The sequence below is a fragment of the Echinops telfairi genome, unplaced genomic scaffold (assembly GCF_000313985.2).
Source record: "Echinops telfairi isolate 266 unplaced genomic scaffold, ASM31398v2 ScPeMD7_20;HRSCAF=75, whole genome shotgun sequence".
In the NCBI taxonomy this organism is placed as follows: domain Eukaryota; kingdom Metazoa; phylum Chordata; class Mammalia; order Afrosoricida; family Tenrecidae; genus Echinops; species Echinops telfairi.
This window is the reverse complement of record NW_022103917.1, coordinates 142934-160914: the sequence shown is the minus strand read 5'-3', so window position 1 is coordinate 160914 and position 17981 is coordinate 142934. Positions and strand designations below refer to the sequence as shown.

Genomic DNA, 17981 nt, shown 5'->3' with positions numbered 1-17981 from the left:
AAGTTCTATAAAACTGATAGTTAAAATTAACTGTCATTATAAAATTACCTTTCCTTAAACACACAATACATACCTATGCAAATTTATTAAACCATAAAGAAGATTTTAATATTGAGGTACAATTCAGTTCATTTGCCTATAGGCCTGGTTATTCTTCATGGATTGAATCAAATCAAATAAGTATAGCCTGATGGAAGTTTCACAAAATACACATGTGGTCAGTTTTCTCCTCTATTCAAGGTTAATATCTTCTGTTTTAACACAATGACCCTTTTAAATAAGATGGTACAACAAGGTAGACTGTTAACATAGGCCTTAGGGGTGTAGACTTTTTTCCTTCAGGAATGTATGCTGACAACACTAAGTTATTGGGGAGGGGGTTTTAGAAGCACTAGGAAAATTAAGTTTTTAAAAATATATAAGTGAATTTCTATCATTCTAATTCTATGAAATGTTAAAGAATTAATCAGCTCTCCCGGTCCCTGGCACTCTGGGCGCAGCAGGTGTCGGTGCAGACATGGCCAAGTCCAAGAACCACACCACGCACAACCAATCCCAGAAATCACACAGAAGCGGCATCAAAAAGACAAAATCACAACAATACGAATCTCTTAAGGGGGTGGACCCCAAGTTCCTGAGGAACATGCGCTTCGCCAAGAAGACCAACAAGAAGGGCCTGAAGAAAATGCAAGCCAACAACGCCAAGACCGTGGCTGCTCGTGCCGAAGCCATCAAGGATCTTGTGAAGTGCACAGAGGTCAAGGCCAAGATCCCAATGGGCGTCAACCGCAAGCTCAGCAGACTGGCCTACATCACCCACCCCAAGCTTGGCAAGCAGGCATGGGCATGCAGTCCCAAGGGTCTGAGGCTCTGCGGGCCCAAGGCCAAGGCACAAAGCAAAGCTGATGCTCCAGGGAAGGCATCAACTCCAGCAAAAGCTGTCAAAAGCACCCAAGCTCCAGCTCCCAAAGGCACCCCGGCCCCAGCTCCAGCTCCCAAAGGTGCCAGGCTCCCACAAAGTAGAGTTCTCCGTGTGAGGGCGAGAGGGACTGGTGTGAGCCCTGGGCTGCCGCCTGCATGGTGCTGGTGTCTTCTTGTGCTATTTGTTGTACAAATAAACCCAGGCAGCACAAAATTTTTAAAAAAAACAACTAATCAATGGACATTTACCAAGATGGCCCTTCTATTAAGAGTATTAAACGTATCCACTATTGGTAAAATATTTATTAACATATACTTTACAAATCTGCCAAGAGTAGCACAATAAATGGACAGTTACAGATTATTTCTACTTGTAAAAAACCAAACTTACTGCCATCAACTGAATGCTCTGAGTGACCCCATGTGGGCTCCTGCGACTAACTGTTTACTGGAGTCGCAAGTCCAGTCTTTCTCCAGCAGTGCTACTGGTGGGTTCTTTTTCACATAGCAAAAGCATTCGCGGTTATTTTTTACCCAAAAACGACTTTACTGTGACTTGAGTCATGGATTTACCGAGCAGATCAGTTTGCTCATTCAATAATTCATTACACCGTTTGTTTTATGTCCTTCATGGCAATCACCCAAAGGTGATGTCACTTACCCCACTTCTTCCGTGTTTCCCGTTTCCATCCATCCTTGTTCTTGTGTGATTGTTGCCCTTTTAATCTCAAATGTTTAATATTCTGCAGGTGTGTGTTTCCCATTCGTGTTATGGCTCCCCAAACAGACCGACCCTATGGATGACAACGGAACCCAGAGAATAACCTTAAGGATAACTAAGGAAAAAGTCTCAGAGTCCCATCAGGCTTCAGCCAAGCAGTGCGAACTCAAGCTTTGAAGACCACAGAATCTATTCTTTCAGGTAAAGTGGCACCAATGGATTTTTCACCACTCTTTGCACAGGCATCACATTTGCAATGTTTCCTTCACAAAGGCAAATGTCAAACGGGGGCCATGTAGGAAGACCTAATCGATTTTAGATTAGAGCTAGTATTAAATGGGAGCCTAAAATCCATTCACTTTCTTATTGTGGGTCTGAGCGTAAGCAACTTCTGTTCCTAGGGTAATTGATGTAGTCCACAGCAACAAGGTTAAAACAATATTAAGAGAGCTATGGTCCAGAATTACTTGATATGCAAAGACCTTAGCTAGAGTACAGTCTGACACAGCTCACAGGTTTCCAGATAAGGCACTACTAGCACTTTAGAAACCCAGGTGTCCGACCCTCAGCCCCTTTACTATTCAAGTCCTCTTCAACTTTGCCTTTGTAAGCCATAGTCTGATAACATTGGCACCGAACTAAAGTTGGCATGATAGCAGATAGGCACCACGCATAATGCACCCAGATAGAACTGGCAACTACCGGGTAAGGCACTGCTAACATGAGGTAAGTCTGACGTGCTCTTAAGTGCACCCCATACATGTCATTCCAACAAAACACCAACCACATGGCTTGGGTCAAGCGATGCTCTATCCAGAAAGACCTGAGTACAGTAGAGTCTCATAACAATAACAACTTTCAATGAAAGGTACTACTAACAGGTTGGGAACTCACTTGTCTGGCATGCAACTCCATATACCATATTCAATCTGGCATAAACGTTACTCTTGTCAATCACGACTCTATCAACGAAGGTACCAATCACAGTGTACTGAGATAGAATTGGCACCTGACTAGATGTGGCCCTGATAACCTTATGGCAACTGGGGTCCCGCATTCACCCCACCCCGACACATCCTGTGCTCGATCCAACAGAATTGCTGCTCTTGTCAAGCATTACTCTATCCGGAAAGGCATGTGCTACAGTGTAGGCTGATACAGCCCACACCTGTCCAGATAAGGCACTGCTAAACACTATGGAAACTCAGTTGGCCGACCCTCAGGCACCCATCCTGGCTTCAAGTCCCTTTTACCTACACAGGTCCCTTTACCACGTTATACTAGGTCTCAAAAAGTTCCATTCATCGTGTAGTCTGATCAAATTGGCACCTAACTACACTGGGCACCGATAATCGCATGGATCCTTGGGTGACCTCTATTCAGCCTGATCCTATCCTGAAACCTACACCAATTAGGCATTTCTCAAGAAATCCTCGATCTAGCTAGGCAGCAAGCATAATGCACCCTGAAAGGGCTGGCAACGGCCAGGTAAGGCACTGCTAGGATGAGGGAAGGCTGGAGGCTTCTACAGGCCATCCATATAGGTCCTTCCCTCATGGCACCCACCATGTGGCTCTGGTCAAGCCATGTTCTATCCAGAAAGGCTTGAATACAGTAGAGTCTCATCAAGTAGCAACTCTATATACCATCTTCAAGTTGCCATAAACATTGCCCTTGTCAACCAGGACTCTATGAAAAAAGTAACCAATGACAGTGTACTGGCATACAATTGGCACCTTACTAGATGGGGCAATGATAATCTAATGGCCGCTGAGGCCCTGCATTCAACCCCATCCACACTCAGAGCTGAACTCAACAGAAATGCTGTTCTTGTGAAGCATTCCTCTAGGAGGAAATGTGTGGGCTACAGTGTAGTCTGATACAGCCCACACCTGTCCTGATAAAGTACTGCTAACCCTATGGTAACTCAGGGGGGTGGATCACAATACCATTCCTTCCTTCAAGACCCCTGAATCTTTGTCCTTGCAAACCACAGAACTATCAAGATGGGTACCCATCTCAGGGTACTGTTATTAACTTGCCAAATAACTAGATTAGGCACTGACCACAGCATGGCAGCCTGGAACGTTGCATTAGACCCTATCCTTTCCTTGACCCACCGCAAGCATTACTCTATCCGGAAAGGCCTACACTATAGTGTAGTGTGATACAGCCCACGCCTGTCCAGGAAAGGCAAAGCTAGCATTTTGGAGGCGCAGTTGTCTGACACTGAAACCCCCTCCTCTTTTAAAGTCCTCTTCATCCTTGCCTTTGTCTGCCATCGTTCTATTCAGAAAGTTACCCTTCGTGGTGGAGTGTGATGAAATTGGCACCAACAATGGAAAGGCCTGCATCCATCCCAAACCTTATTGTCTCCTGAGATTACCACAAACCTTGCTCTTGTCCAGCTTGCTCTATTTAGCAAGGCCCCAGTCACACTGTAGTCTGTTACGACTGGAACCTTACTGGATAAGGCACTGCTAACAATAGGGAAGCTTAAGCGGCTGTCCCCTCAACCCCACACATGAATCTTCGTCAAGCTACCATACACATTGTTCTTGTCAAGCCTTACTTCCTACAGCAAGGACTAGCCACAGTGTCATCAGATATAACTGGCCTCTTTCCACATAAGGCACGGCTCACGGTATAGAATTTTAGCTGAACTACACTCTACACTATCCCATATTTATGTCACCATAATGGCTGCTCTTGGCAACCCCAGCTCTTTTCCAAAGGGTATCAATTACAGAGAAGTCTGATAATACTGACAGATTTCACGATAAGGCACTGCTAACACTCTGGAAACTCAGGTGTCCGACAGTCAAACAACCATCCTATCTTCAAGTCCTCTTAACCCACAGGGGTCCCTTTACACCATTATACAATGTCCAAAAAGGTTCATTCATAGTGTAGCCTGAACAAATTTGCACCTAACTACACTGGACACCAATTTTCTTTTTAAAAAAATCATTTTATTAGGGGCTCATACAACTCTTATGACAATCCATACATATATCAATTGTGTAAAGCGCATTTGTACATTCACTGCCCTCATCATTCTCAAAACATTTCCTCTCCACTTAAAACCCCGGCATTTTCCCCTCCCTCCCCCCTCCCTCATGAGTCCTTGATAATTTATAAATTGTTATTTTATCATTTATTGCCCTGTGCGACGTCGCATCTTCACCCACTTTTTGGTTGTCCGTCCCCCAGGGAGGAGGTCACATATAGTTCCTTGTAATCGGTTCCCTCTTTCCTACCCACTCTCCCTCTACCCTCCCAGTATCGCCACTCACACCACTGGTCCTGAAGGGATTAATCTGTCCTGGATTCCCTGTGTTTCCAGTTCCTATCTGTACCAGTGTACATCCTCTGGTCTAGCCAGACTTGCAATGGACACCAATTTTCTCATGCATATTTGGGACACCTGTATTCAACCTGATCCTATGCTCAAACCTCCACCAACTAGGCATTTCTCAAGCGATAATCTAGCTTGGCAGCACTCATAATGCACCCTGAAAATACTGGCAACTACCGGGTAGGGCACTGATAACATGTGGGAAGCCTGGAGGGCTCTACAATCCACCCCATACATGTCCTTCCTTCAAGGCATCGACCACATGGCTCTTCTCAAGCCATGCTCTATGCAGAAATGCTTCAGTACAGTGTAGCCTTTTAGAAAGTCCAACTTTCTAGTTAAAGCCCTGCTGATATGATGGGAGTTCACATGTCTGACTCACAACTCCATATACCATCTTCTAGTTCCCGGAAACGTTGCCCTGGTCAACCCTGATTCTATGAAGAAAGGAACCAATCACAGTGCACTGTGATACATGTGGCACCTCACTATATGATCCACTGATAACCAACCGCATGGCAGCTGAGGCGACGCATGCAACCTGATCCATATCCTTTGCTCAACCCAATAGAAATGCTGTTCTCCTCAAGCATTACTCTATCCAAAAAGGCACTTGCTACAGTGTAGTCTGATACAGCTGGCACCTTTCCTGATAAGGCACTGCCATCACTATGGAAACTCAGGTGGCCGGGTCAGAACGGCTTTCCTTTTTTTTTTTACCTTTTGCGACACCTCCCCACCCCCACCCTCCGGTGACTCCAACATCTTTCCTTTCGTTAAGACCCCTTAAACTTTGCGCTTGCCAGCTTGAACTCTTATCAAGATAGGTACCAATCACCGTGTAGTTTGGTGCAATTGGCACCTTACTAGAGTACGCACTGATAGCAGCAGGGCAGTTGGGGGCCCTGTATTACACTATACTGTTCTCCACTGACCATAAACGCTGATCTTGTTAGGTATTGCTCTATTTAGAAAGACCTGAGATACAGTGTAGTCTGATACAGCTGACACATTTCCAGGTAAGGCACTGCTAATACTATGGAAACTCACGTGTCTGGCACTCGACACCTTTCTTTCCTCCTAGACCCCTTACACTTTTTGCTTGCCAGCCAGTACACTTATCAAGATAGGTACCGATAACTGTATTGTGATACAATGGCACTTTACTAGATTAGGCATGGCAGCTGGGATTCCTGCATTCAACTGGATTCTGTGCTCGAATGACAATAAACACTGCTCTTGTCAAGGATTATTCTTTCCAGAGAGTCATAAGCTACAGTGTCGTGTGATATAGCCGACACCTTTCCAGATAATGCACTGTTAACACTATGGAAACTCATGTATTTGGCACTTAACCCTTTCCTTTCCATCGAGACCCTGTAAATTTCCCCCTTGCCAACCATTACCCTATCCAGATAGGTACCAATCACAGTGTACTGTGTTACACTTGGTACCTTACTAGAGGAGGCACTGATAACAGCATTCAACCAGACCCATAACCTGTGCTTGACCCACCATGAATGCTGCTCTTGCCAAGCATAGTTTGATACAGCTGATACCTTTCAAGATAAGGCACTGCTAACACTTTGAAACTCAGGTGGCCGACCCTCAACACCCTTTTCTATTTTCAAGTCCTCTTCTAGTTTGCCCTTGTTGGCCATTACTCTATCCAAAAAGGTACCGATCATAGTGTAGCCTGCTAAAATTGGTTCCTAACTTAACTGGGTACTGATACCGGAAGCTTGGGAGGCCTGCATTCACCCTGATCCATTTTGTCTCCTCACAGCACCACAAATTTTGCTATTCTAGAGCCATGTTCTATCTAGCAAGTCCCCAGGCACAGTGTAGTCTGATAGGATTGGTACCTTACTATACAAGGCACTGCTACCAATATGGAAGTTTGAGGAGCTGTCCACTGCACCACACCACACCATATAAGCCACCATATACATTTCTCGTGTCAAACATTACTCTATCCAGAAAGGTGGTCTTTACATTGCAGATTGATACAACTGGCACCTTCCTAGAAAAGGCATTTCTAACACTATGGAAACTAAGATATCCAACTCTAAACCCCTTAACCTAACTTCAAGTCACCAAAAAGTTTACCCTTGTCAACAAGGTACCAATCACAGAGTAGTCTGATAAAATTGGCAACTAACTAGACAGGGCACTGTATACCAGTAAGGAGGTTTATCAGCGGAGGCTGTTAAAACTGACACAGTACTGGAGAAGGCACTGCTTACTGTACAGAAGTTCAGAGGACTAAGCACTCACCCAATACATGCCCTATCTCTGAGCCAACAGAAACTTTTCTCTTGTTAAGCAGTAATCTATCTACAATGGTCCTAGATACAATATAGTCTGATACAACCAGCACTTTCCTAGAAAAGACACTGCTTACAGTAAGGAAGCTCAGGTGGCCTACATCCAAACCCATATCCTATCTGCAAGTGAGCATTAACATTGCCCATGTCAACCATTATTCTATCCAGAAAGGTACCAATCCTTGTGTACTGTGATACAATGGCACCTTACTAGATTAAACACGGATAACTGCGTGGTACTAGGGCCCTGCATTCAACCTGATCCAAATCCTGTGCTCAACCCACCACAAATGATGCTCTTGTCAAGCATTACACTATCCAGAAAGGTGTGAATTAGTGCAGTCTGATACAATTGACACCTTCCTAGATAAGGCACTGCTAACACCATGGAACCTCAGTGGAACTGTGATCAGCCCTGTAAGTGCCCTTTCCACCTGCAACCACAAGCGGTGCTCTTGTGAACGATTCTTCTACCAGGAAAGGTGCTATTTGCGGTGTTGTCTGATAAAACTCAGGCCTTCCTGGATAAAGTGCTGCCCCAGCATGGATGACCATGGCTCTGTAGCCTCATTCCCCTTTCCAAGCCAAACAAATGTCCTCCCTCCTGGCACCCTGCAAGGACTTTGTCCTTTTTTGTACAGGATTTGCCCCTGTGACCTTCATCTTGAAGCACCCTCTGAGGTTATATCCTTTCACTTGCTCTATGTTAACTTGGGTCTGTTCTTCAGGTGAAAGAGTGTAAGCTTTTGCTTCTCTTCTTCTTTCAAGAAACTTCTCCATAGTCTGATCTCTCAGATGCTCAATTTGCAAGTAATGGAGCATTGAAATTCGTTTCCTACTCCAAATTTTAAATAGATATAAACAAAGCATTTTCTATCACACCAACATTACCATTTGTGCCTCAATATTTCCTTCAGTTGGAGTGACAGAAAGGCAGTGGAAAGATGCAAAACCCTATTAATGGGGGTTTCATCAAAGGCTGTGGGTATAAAGAGAAGAGAGATATAACTTCCTCCTCCAATCTTTTACCACAGCTACCCCAAACCGTCAGTGATGGTGGAACATTTCCTACACCACACACCTTCTCTTTCAGGACTCCTTTCCCTTGGGCCATCTGGGTTTGGGTCCAAGTTTCCTGGAACAAACTGGGCTCCTTGGGTTGCTGGTTCAAACGCTCAGAACATGGTAGAGGGCAATGGGAAGAGAAGACCAAAGGCAGCATCTGAGGTCACTAAAAGGATCGGCTCTGGGCTGTGAGTCCATGAATTATGACTCCAGCTCTGCCTCCTGCCGATCCATGATCCCAAGAGTGTTTCTCCATAGCTATTCGATCTCATTCCACATGATCAAACACAGGAGTGTACCCTCCATCCTACTTAGAAATCTGGCCCCAAGAAAATGACTTCATGTGTATGAACAGCTTAGAAAAATCTCAGGCTATCTTAGAAACATCTCTGCTGAAGTATGTTCTCATGATATGTATTGCTGTTATTACTCAAACAAAAGGTTTCTTGTTTCCTTAGGTTGTCCTTTCATTCCGCATTATGCGACTGAAGTATCTAATCTCTAAAAGAAGGGATGTTATACATCAAAATACCTAAGACAGATTTTGGTTCAAAGTTTTTCTTTTCACATAATGACTATAGCATTGAAATTTAGTAGATCCTGAGCTATTTACAGAGTTTTGCAATGAGACCATTATCAGATCACAAAACATTTTAATTGGCCCAAACACTTGACCCTCATTAACTGCTATGCTATTTTATTACATCATGGACATTTTATACAAATGGAATCCAACATTGTGTGCCCATTTCTTGCTGTGTTCACGCTTCTGAAACTTTTCATGCCCTTTAGGTATATACTAAGACTGAGAATGGGTGATTCATGAAGAAATGCTAAGTTCACATTTAAACATACCATCATATTTTTTTCAGCCTCCTTGAACCACATCAGTAATGTATAGCTGTTCTACCTTCTTTCTGCCCTCAACAGCACAAAGGCCTGCCTTTTGGAAACTGTTGTAGGCAGAACTGTGTCCCTGAGAACATGTGCTGTGATGCCTCACCCCTCAACCTCTGGTTATAATCTCATTTCGGTCCCAATGTCAAGCTAGTGAGGCAGTATTAGCACAGATGCTAAAGCAGATGGCTAGGGCACAAGAAAGGCCACAACTGAAGAGCACTCCAAGAAACCAGGAAGCAGAGGCTAGGAAGAAACCAGGACCTTCTCTCAGTGCAGAGAGAGAGAGAGAGAGAGTGCTTCCTAATATTCTCTTGGATTTGGGACATATTGTTAGGAGGGAGCAGTCTCTAGAAAAGGAAATCCCACTTGGTAGGGGCTCAGCAAAGAAGAGGAGCCTTGAAATGGCTGGATGCGATGACTGCAATGAGCTCAAGCATTGCACATGGGAAGGAGGGGCTGGGATGGCACCGGACCAGGTAGGGTTTGCTTCTGATGTACATAGGGTCAACTCTGAACCGGAAGTGACTTGAAAGCGCCGAACACAAATAGGCAACTTCAGAAATTAGCCTGCTGCTCAGACTGAAGTGGTCAGTTACCATGGAATACAAAGGGGCTTCAAAAAATTCTTCCAAAAATTCCACTAACTCTCTTTTTTCACATACTTTCTGAAGCCCTTTCAGATTATAATTGATGTTTGATCAACATTCCTTCAGGGTTCATTGTTCAATCATACAGCTTATTGTGAAATCTTTATTCAAATGGCTTCTCCCCATTTAAAATAGTTTATTGTCTCATCATTTTTTCTTATGATGCTTTATAAGATATGGCCACAACTCTCTCATTAGATATATGATTTAATAATAATTTCTCACATAGTAAAGGTTTTTTTATTTCTAGACGAGAGCTGACATTGTCTTTTTATTTCTCATCAAAATTCTCTTCATATTAGTGCTCCACAAAGTGTCCCTGGCAAGGCTGGGTAAGGAGGAGGCAAAGTCCCGCAGAGCCAAGATTTTTAATTTCTAAATAAAATGAGCTTTTACAGAAGGAAAATTGTATGTTTCAAGTCTTTTCAGTAATTTACCTAAGGGATTTTATAGCATGAGGCCTTATTATAATCTGCCATAAAAATTTTATTGTAATTCATTTAAGTAATGTGACTCTTCTGGTTAGAGTCTTTTTAGCTCCCACCAAATGACTGGGCAAGACTATTCAACTGTGGGATGCCATGTGACCTACACAATAGTGATTGGCTAGCTTGCTAATTTGGTAATAAGAGACTTGGCAACCTTGGGAGGGGGAGACATGCAAATAGGGCAATGAAGGTGTATAAACCCTAACATGAGGATTGGTCAGTTTTGACATCTCAGAGGGAGAAGACCGTAGGGAAGGACAGGGGAATCTCACTACTATCAAGAAAGCCAGGAATGGAGTGCATCCTTTGTATGGGAGAACCGTAGACCTAACCTCTTCAGTCCAGGAGAGAGAGCTGTGAGGCCAGAGACCTGAAGCGAGAGGAAAGCAATAGTGTAAGAGGAGCTGAGGTGCTAGAACCAAGAGAATGACAGAAGACAAAGTAGTAGATGAGAAAGCAGTTGACTTCCAAGCCTGTGGGGTGAGACAGCCAATTGTCTTTGGGTGGGAGGTTTGCTTGCAAGAGTGGTGTGTCCTGTAGCATTTGGGGTAGGGGCAGAGGGTTACCTTTGCTGAGCAAGTTACTTAGGAGTTGCCTTCAGACTTAGGAGGTTGAGCCGGGGGGCGAGAGGGGAGGGGCGCCCCTGGGAGCTACAAAAGTGTAGCACTTGCCCCAAGGTAGGAGGGGGTGGTAAAGAGAGAGTTTGGGCATGCCTGTGGGTACGGTGGAGAAAAAGGCATCCTGATTGAGAAACAGTACCTTTGAGTATTTTTGAGCCTGAATCATAACCTCTTACCCTTCCCTTAAACCTCAACACTGTGAATATGGTCTGTGAATTCTCTGTGGCAGCTGTAAAAAGCAACAAACAAACCCAGCAGAAGCCTAAGGGCTATAAGAAGGTTAGTGGGGTATCAGGACTGATAGAGAGGTTGGAAGGTGCATACAGGTGTGACCACTACCACATATGAAATAACCCTGGTTGTCGAACACTAATGATCTTAATTCTCCTCCCCACTTAGACAGCTCGATAAAGATCCCCACATACATTTTTCATGTATGCTTAATCCTCCCATGATTATTACAACTAAGTAATAAGAAAAAGAAAGGTAATTGGGTGTGCCCAGAAATGTGCAGGTGTTAGAATGCTATTCCTCACAAGAATGGTATTACTTGCAACTAATAATCAGTAAAGAAAATGAAAATAAAATCTGACATATTCACAGTAAAACCAACATTAACATTTTCTGGGCAAAACAGATCCTTTCCAAACATCACTAAAAAACCAATGCCTAAAAACAAAACAAAACAATAAGAGTAATTATTGACAATATCCATAAAAACACACAACCAAAAAAAAACCCCAATGCCTATCTCCCGCTAAGGAGCTCCAAAGTTGTCCCGACATCCATCAGATGATGATCAAGATAAACATTAAGAACCCTTTCGTGTGGGGAGAAATTCAACTATTAACTCACAATTCATTGTTAACACCAAACACTTGGAGACATTCACGGGTAGCCAGGGCACTGAGTTCCAAAAAGGAAGCGTGTGCGTGCGTGCATGCGTGCGTGTGTGTTATCAATGCCCCCAACTCCGCCGCATCTCAAGATTATTCCCAGTGCTCTTGTTGAGCATTACTATATCCAGAAAGTCCCTATTACACTCCAGTCTATGTCATAGGCACAGTTTTGAGCAAGGTATTGCCAACAGCAGGGATGATGGTGACAGCTCAGTTCAATCCTCCTTCCTGCAGGACAACTGTGCCTTCACCTCACCGCAGCATGCCAGTGTCTGTTCCCAGCATTTATTTAGCCTTATGTCCTGGACCATGCCCTCTCCAGTCATCTCCAACCTGTATCCTTCACTGAATGGAGATTCCCTCACCTGCTATGTAACTGGATGGTGCTGGGGCTGAAGTACCAATAGCTTGTTCCTGCTCTCCTTTCGTCTTTTAGGGAATGCCATCATTTCTAGCCTGAGAATTGGATGTTCAGGTAATTAGGAGTGGCACAAGAAAAACTGCTTGCTACCCCCCCCCACGTTAAAAACAGAAAGAAAAAAGAAAACTCATCAACCAAACCAACCCCCCCCCAAATTTACACTAGTCAAAGTGACAGGAAGGCAGTAAAAAATGCCTGAAACCCTAGTAAAAGTAGTAGACAGGAAACAAGGGCTGTAGGTTGAGACTTTATAGAAACGGAATTTCCTCCTCCATTCATGACTGACCACCACGAACCTGTCATGCAACCTTGGGTGGAGATGCAATGCACATGCGACACCCTCCAATCACGGTTCCTTACTAGGGTAGGTTAGAAGGCATTGCTGCAAAATCATAGGAACCTTTATTAAAAAGAGCTATGACAATGGGAAGCTATTGTTTCTCAACATGTCTTCACTTCCAAAGATGGTTTTTCATCCCTCTCTAACTCTTACCCAATGATTTACACCATGTCTAATTCTGCAATCTGAAGGGATGCAAATCATGTTCTTTTTCAATGTTGTTAGGTTTGGGGGAACAAACAGCGTCTGAAGGGACAATATTATGTCTATAGGTTGGCTGGGATAAAGTCTCTAAATGAAATTTCTCATAGGAGAGCCAACAGTACACCCACTAAGACTGAGTAGATGAATTGTCATGATGGGGTGGAAAATTGCTTAGCACAACTTTCCTGGCCTTTAACTCAGCAAAGCAGTTTTCCATTTTCATGAGACTTCTTCCTAATAAGCCCTGTGATTCTCCAGTATCCTTTGAGAGAAGATATTATCAAGATTACTACTTTGGAGTAACCCAAAATGGTCATCCTAACCTTTTGAGCTGGCTTATCTCCTATAAATTTAACTTGCCCTGCACATCCCCTTGGTATCCATTGCTTTTTTTTTGGGGGGGGACCCAAAATTAAATTCAAAAAACAAAATATCGAACTTACTGCCATAGAGTTGATTCTGGCATCCTACAACCGTGCATGACTGAGGGAATTGGCCTGCAGCCATCCACTGATGACAGAGACATGTTTACACAGGCTGTGTTTGGAATAAACCTCCCCATGTATGCACTTAGACCTGAAGAAGTTATTATTTTGGACTTACCTCCATATATATTTCCAAGAAGGAACTGGCTTAAGAACCAAAGGCACATGATTCATTGAAAGTGGAAAAATATCAAAGTTATTCCATGTAAACAATAGGTAAAATAGAAATGGAATTACTGTACTTATATCAGAAAATTTAAACTGTATGATAAAAAATTGGTAAAACAAACAGATATCATATGATAAAAGGGTCAATTGATCACAAACACATAAAAATAATCCATTGCTGAGGGCAATATAAAATGGTGCACCTACGGTGTACACCAGTTTTGAGGATCCTCAAGACGTTAAATACAGGATTTGCACATGACCCAGGAATCCTGCAATGGGGTACAGGACCAAAGTAGAAACAACTGTTCAAAGCCATGTTCAAAGCAGCACAAATCATAATATTCCCAAATTGGAAACCACTTAAGTCTCCATGAGAGTAGCCCTGATGACACAGTGATTACATGTTGGATAACTAACTGTAAGGTCCGAAGTTCAAAACCACCAGCTGATCCTGTGTGCTATAGGGATAGCAGTGAGTTTTGAATAAGTATTCATCGGGTAATAAGTGGATACACAAAATGTGGAATAGCCCTAGAATGGAGCATTCTTTCCTAAGAAATAAATGCTGAGACATGCTACAGCATGTCTCCAACTTGAAAAGACTGCTAAATGCAATACGAAAAATACACAGAGCCACATATATTCCACAAAGCCCCAATGATATGAAACATTCAAGGAGGAAAAATGCATGAAGAAACAAAGCAATCTAATAACTGCCAGGGGTTATTGGGTCATGTGGGCTTTAGCACAAGGTTAGTTGTTCGAACCAAACAGCCACTCCTTGGGAGAAGGAGGAGGCTTTCTGCACCGATAAGGATATGCAGTTTCAGGAACCTAAAGGGAAAATTCTCCTCTATCCTTTAATTCCTTATTGATTCCGAAGCACTGACCTTAATTTGGGAGTTGGAGGGCAGAGAAGGACCCCTGGTGGCACTGAGGGGGTTGGGACAGCTAATCACAAGGCTAGGGGTTCAAGCCCACCAGCCACTCTGGGAGAGAAAAGGTGAGGCTAGGCTATTCTTATCAATGATTGTTAAGAGGAAGAACTAACCTAATGGCAGTGGGTTATATGGGGGAGAGAAAAAGTGGTACCTGCTAAAAGGACATGGGCTTTTTTTCGAGGGCAATGAAAATGTTCTAGAATGAGGTGATGCGAATCAGCTAAAAACAAAAGAATTACACACTTCAAAAGAGCTAAAGTAGCAAATTCTGTGCTATGTGAATTTAACTTCAATACCAAGAAAGAAACAAGGAACAAATGAAAGAAAGAAAAACACATCAATTAAGTAGATAGATACAATATTCTGGTATCCTTTCCACACACCTATGAACAAGACAGCATAGAATTTCTGGAAGCCTGATTTCTACATTTTATCAGACTGTATTGGCATGATTTTTAAACTGCATGCCTTATGTTTACATTTATTTAGGGACCAGCAACATCTACTTTGAGAGCTCCTTCCCATTAATTTGTATGACCCTCCAATGGCTCACTAACCACACTGAGATAATGTCTGAGATGCAGGTACCCTCTAAAGCTTTTCTTTCCTGGGTTCAAGGGAGGTAACTCAGAAGCCTGCAGCTTAATCCTGTCCAGTTCCCAACACAGGCTCTTATTTGTGGATTCTTACACTCTTTATCAGCGCCTTGCTAAGTTAGGCCATGCCCACAGCATCGTTGACTACTAGTAGAGGCCCTGCCCAGTTCCCCATTACCCCACCACATATGGCTTTAGTCACTTCTCTACCACACCTAGTGCCTATAGCCAGGATTGAATCATGAGTGCTATACAATGCCCATTCGATTGGGTCGTGAATCACTAGCCAGTATATGCACATGTTGCTAGGAATGGAGAATAGAAAATTGATCTTATTGAAGTTTAAAACAAACAAGCAAAACCTTCCTACAAACTTGTCAGCTCTCAAAAATCCACTTTGGCCAAAGTGAAAGAAAACCAGAGAAAAGACTGGACAACCTAGTCACAGACGTATAGATGTATCAACTATATAATTTTATAAAGCACATAAAAAACTAAACCCACCACTGCTGAGTTATGATGCTGGAGAAGCCTATTGAAATACCATGGACTACTAATAGGAAAATAGATCTGTATTGGAAGAAGTAAGGCCAGAGAGCTCCTTATAGGCAAGGATGGCAAGACATACCTATTTGGACATGTTTTCAGGAGAGACCAGTCCATGGAGAAGGACTCGTGTTTCGTAAAGGTAGGGGAGCAGTGTGAAAAAGGAAAGCCCTGGACGAGATGGATTGACACAGTGGCTGCACCAATGGGCTCAGGCATGGGAGTAGTTGCAAGGATGGTGCAGGACCATGCAGTATTTCTATGGTGCATAGGGTGGCTAAGGGTTGGAGCCAACTCGATGTCACCTAAAAAGCAATGAGTCTATGCTGTCTCAGAGGGACTCTGTATACGGTCTCAGAAGCTGTCCAGCTTTATAAGAGCAGTTAGCCTATTCTTTCTCCCAAAGAGAGAACCCAAGGTGACCAAAAGTAAGGCCCTGGCATTGATTACCTCTGTTCTGCTGTCATTCTGAGTCTTGCTGCTTGTGTCTGCCCAAGAGTGATTAAGCTTCCTTGTCCTTAATTTCCCAGCAACTAACGGGGATGTATCAATAAGATCCTAACCCATTAGTGTTTTAAAAAGTAAAAAGTCATGTGTGGGGACTTCAAAAACTTCATGAAATAAGGAGATTAAAAGATAAAAATAAAATATAAAAACTGTACTCATCAATATGTTACATCAAGATAAAAAAACATTTTTACCTCTGTTTAAAATGAACTTGGAAGTTATTAAAGACTCCAAGTCCCCGTCAGTTTTACTTTGCCTTTGTTAGGAGCCGTGTCTCCTAATGATGCCAACGGGATGGCAAAGCCCCCGTTCCTAAGCGGAGAGAACCCCTTTGCTACCGTGAAGCTGTGCCCGATGGTGACCAATGACCGGTCTGCTCCCATCATCCGGTGAAAGGTGGCCGCTGGGCTCCCCCCATAAACTCTACCGCCCGCTGACTGGTGCACCTCACACATGCACTGACGCCAAGATGCTGGGACTGGTGTGGTGCCAAGTCGAGGCCCAGTCCTCACCGGCAGGTGGACACGTCTTCTCAACTTCACCTAGCAGGTCTACACATCTGTCTCCAAGAGGATGAAACGAATAGCAGCTTTAATTATTTGCACCTAGGTCCGTTCCCCCCTTAATCTTAAATATATTTACATATGTAAAAAAAAAAAAAAGAAACTCATTTTATTTATTTATTTCGTATGTGTGTTAATCTCTCTCTATATATATAGATAATGTATCTATTTATATATATATTTGGTCCCCTTGTAGCTGTCAATATAAAGGTACTTTTGTAAGTGATCATACCAGCTATTTAGTCCATCCCTAAAGAACTGAAGGTCCTGTGAATTCAATCATGCCAATACAATCTGATAAAATGTATAAACTGAAGAAAAACAGGTGTCCTTTAAAGAATTTTCAAGATTTGGAAACCAAAAGGTCAGAAGGAGCCAAAAGAGAATAGGAAAGTGAGTGGGAGCCCAATGGTGTCCCCTAAGGAAATTCTTGCAAAATTGCCCTTCTTGTGGCCAGAGGAATGAGCGAGGAGCCTTGTTGATGGAGGGACTGGTGAAGTTTTCCTGGGCGTTTTTCTGCTCAACGCTTGGCTAACGTCCTCAGAATACCCTCAATATAAGCAGAACGAAAAATTCATTGGCACTCCAGAGTGTCAACAAACAAAATACCTGGAGCATCCCCCGCCCTCCCAAAAAAAACTTGCTATGCCCTTTCCTACTAATTAGTCCACTTCCAGTTTTTAGCAGCCAATGTATTGAAATGTGCTTTACCTTTAGAATTGTACTCGTAAAGTCAGATTTCATCTCTGATCCAAATACTGCAGGATCTTCAATGTCGATGTCTCAAGGCAAACTCAGTTCTGGTCTGCAGCTCATCTGGTCGCATCAGCTTGCGCCCACACAGAGCAGAAAGCTTGGTCTACTTAAAACAGATGTGGACAGTTTTCAGCCGGCTCCATCTTCAACACTCACTGTCTCATACCTTTTAAAAAAATGAGTTGTCCGTTGTTAGACTGATAATTTCTCTTTGTATTAATTAAACTTTTTTAAAAGCATAAATTATTTTATCATTTTCCACACAAGCTTCACTATAAATTTGCTGTTTCTTTTTGCTTCAATTTTAGCAGTATGAACATTGGTTTGATAAAGGCTTTTCTCAAACTGGTATTTTATCCTTCTGTGGAGTCCAACAAGATCCTGTCCTGACATGGTAAAACCAGTTCGCACTGAACTTTAGTTAATGTGATAGATTTAACTGTTTATAGTAGAAAGCCGAGTCTCTCCGATGCAGTATGCTGGTGATTTTGAACTAGAGACCTTG

The 17981-nt window shown here is 43.1% G+C and overlaps 1 protein-coding gene across 1 annotated transcript; it reads left to right on the top strand.

Moving 5' to 3' along the window:
* Positions 1 to 517: 517 nt before the first annotated feature.
* Positions 518 to 16550, top strand: LOC101656010 (60S ribosomal protein L29-like). The gene is made up of 2 exons (XM_045288345.1): positions 518 to 1001; positions 16423 to 16550. Exons 1-2 carry the CDS (start codon positions 518 to 520, stop codon positions 16548 to 16550), a joined length of 612 nt encoding a protein of 203 aa, XP_045144280.1.
* The last annotated feature ends 1431 nt before the right edge of the window (positions 16551 to 17981 follow it).

Bases quoted from the DNA above. Each gene is read 5' to 3' on its own strand.
- LOC101656010 (XM_045288345.1), top strand. From the start codon at position 518: ATGGCCAAGTCCAAGAACCACACCACGCACAACCAATCCCAGAAATCA. The intron at 1,002-16,422 runs GTGCCAGGCTCC...TGCCTTTGTTAG, and splicing joins CCCAGCTCCAGCTCCCAAAG to GAGCCGTGTCTCCTAATGAT.